This window comes from Ammodytes marinus (genome assembly GCF_949987685.1).
Source record: "Ammodytes marinus genome assembly, chromosome: 16".
Classification (NCBI taxonomy): domain Eukaryota; kingdom Metazoa; phylum Chordata; class Actinopteri; order Uranoscopiformes; family Ammodytidae; genus Ammodytes; species Ammodytes marinus.
In genome coordinates, this window is record NC_137220.1 from 2,560,750 (window position 1) to 2,563,249 (window position 2,500).

The 2,500-nt window shown below is 32.2% G+C and overlaps 1 protein-coding gene across 2 annotated transcripts in view; it reads right to left on the reverse strand.

Annotated features, from left to right (window-relative positions):
* Positions 1–2,205, reverse strand: part of amdhd2 (amidohydrolase domain containing 2) — a 12,218-nt gene extending 10,013 nt beyond the window's left edge. Inside the window, exons 1-2 of one of the 2 annotated variants that reach the window (XM_080044241.1) lie at positions 1,893–2,205; positions 1–96 (exon numbers count right to left, since the gene is read on the reverse strand). The exon at positions 1–96 is cut by the window's left edge and continues 53 nt beyond it. In XM_080044241.1, coding sequence (XP_079900367.1) covers positions 1–30 — 30 coding nt within the window. In that variant the 5' untranslated portion in view covers positions 31–96; positions 1,893–2,205. Of the gene's footprint in view, positions 97–1,868 lie in introns of both variants that reach the window. The other variant, XM_080044242.1, reaches the window with a different exon arrangement.
* Positions 2,206–2,500: the final 295 nt, after the last annotated feature.

Below are 2,500 nucleotides of genomic sequence, written 5' to 3' on the forward strand. Positions count from 1 at the left end.
AGCGTCAGACACTGATCTGTTAGTCGGCATGTTGGTTCGTTTGTTTTTGATTTTTCTCTCTCTCAGACGGGTGGAGACAAACTCCTCTACAGATCACTGAAAAACACAGAAACATTATTATTAATATTATATGGCCTAGTTATTAACGTACAAGGGCTAAAATATATTTTTTATTTAAGTTAAGGAATTTTTTTTTTTTAAAGAAACTGTCCAACATTTATTTTACTTAAATGTACATAGCTATATGTGACAACCTTCTGTGTTTCTGTGTCTTAATATTTTGAATATATGAATTGTGCATTTTTCAAAACAACATAGCAACAAGGTAAAAGTAGAAATACCACTGGGTAAACATTTAAATAAAATAGCACAAGTCCTGTAGTCAAGTATAAAATCACTGGAGATAAAACATACATCTAATAACAAAAGTGAAAGCACTCATTATACACAGTGACACATTTTATACAGCCCACTTTACGTACTGCTGGGATCAATAAACTGTTATCCTATCTACTTTATTTCATTCTATTTTATACTAGTATTTTAACTTATCACTTGTTTATATATTGTATATATTACAGTCACTGTTCGTTCATTGTTTATTGTCTTATTGTCTAACTGTATGCACCTTATTCACCAAGACAAATTCCTTGTTGGTGTAAAACCCTTCTTGGCAATAAAATCCTTTCTGATTCTGATTCTGATTCTGATTCTTAAAAATGTACCAATCGGGGCGTGAACCAATCCAGTGAGTAGCAAGTCAAATCCAAGGCACATGTCTTTATAAAAAAAAAGGTTAAAATCCCTTGTTACATCTTCTTGCCCATTCTAACTAGAATAACATTGAAAACAAGTCCAGATAAGAAGGCATTTTTCTAGATGCTCACTAAACCTTTATCTATATATACGTATAATATAAGACCATTATTAATTTGTTAATTTCATTTTATTTTCTATTATTTATCTGAATCTGACTGAAGCAACTAATATAAAGTTATCAAATAAATATATACTGCAGAAAAAGTAGAATGTTTGCCCTGAAGTACAGTAAATGTAAAGTATCTATAAATTGCACTGAAGTACTAACAATCAAAGATATTCCATGTTTACTTTTATATAACGACATAAGCAGCAAGTTGGGCCCACTCACTCAATAATAATATTTTGTAACAGGCTATTTTTATTCAAATTCTATAAAAAAAATTCTACAGCCATTCCTGACTTACATATAATTTGTAATTTATCTTGGATCAAATTTTTCTACAACAATATTTCTTTTTCTTAGTCAAATACTTGTGGTTACTGTAGAAAGGGAAATGTACAAACCACATTATATTGAAGCACACTAAAGGCATAAGTGAAAGAACTTGTGTAGCTATTTCTTTAATTTTTTTTACAGCCAAACCTGATTTACATATAATTTGTAATATATCTTGGATCAAATTTTTCTACAACAATATTTATTTTTCTTAGTCAAATACTTGTGGTTATCTGATGAAATTAAATATGCAAAAAAAAAACATATTTTTAAAAGCAATTCTAAAGACATAAGTGAAAGAATGTGTGTACTTTCATTTTCATGTTGACGATAATCAGTTGACATAAAGCTTACATCCACAACATCATATCTAATCAGAGGGTGTAACTGACTTTGACCTGCTCTTTATGATCTCATAAAATGTTTAAATCAATACAACAATCAAACTTAGTATTAATAAACTATGCTGTCATCTTTCACGACCGTCACACGTTAATTTACCTGGCTGTCTTTGAGGAAACTATTACTTATTAATGGCTCTGTACCCCTTTTCTGAGCGAAAATACACAACGCCAGACTCTACTTAGAAAACGGTCAATTGAGAACAAACTTAGCTCTTATTTGATTTACTTACCTTCTTAGAAAACAGATATTTGACGTGTGATATTTGGTATGATCCAGTTGTCACTTCGGCGTACGAGAAATGTACAAAATAAGGCTTAAACAAGTACAATTTTAACTATTTCCACAACAACTGAACGCTATTTTGTCTTAAAATTACAAGATTAAGCTGAATGACGCTACGTTAAACTAGCAGATTCTTCAACGGAGTTCGGCAAAAGTACATTCCGCATTTCCCTTCAGCTTTTTCGGCATTAAAAGGCTTTAAAAAAAATAGCCTAAACTAGTTTTATACTGTGTTACTGTATTAGTAAGTGTCTAGTGTAAGCGCTTGTCCCCGGAGCAGTTTGAGCTGAGTGTGCCGAATAGAAACTGGGGAAACGGATGTCATGTGACGAAGCTGAGACGCAGGTCACCTGACCAAAACAAATGAAAAACACCTTGACAGCAACGAGGTGGAAAAGGACTCAGATAACTTGAGTGACAAGTACTAATGTATCAACGTAAAGACTGTATTTAATGCCGTACATCAGTCAATCGCGGAAGTGTCTCTATTTCTGTCTGAGGATCAGTGAAGTGTTATTGTAGTTATTGTGAAGCTAAGTATCCAGCAGATGGCGT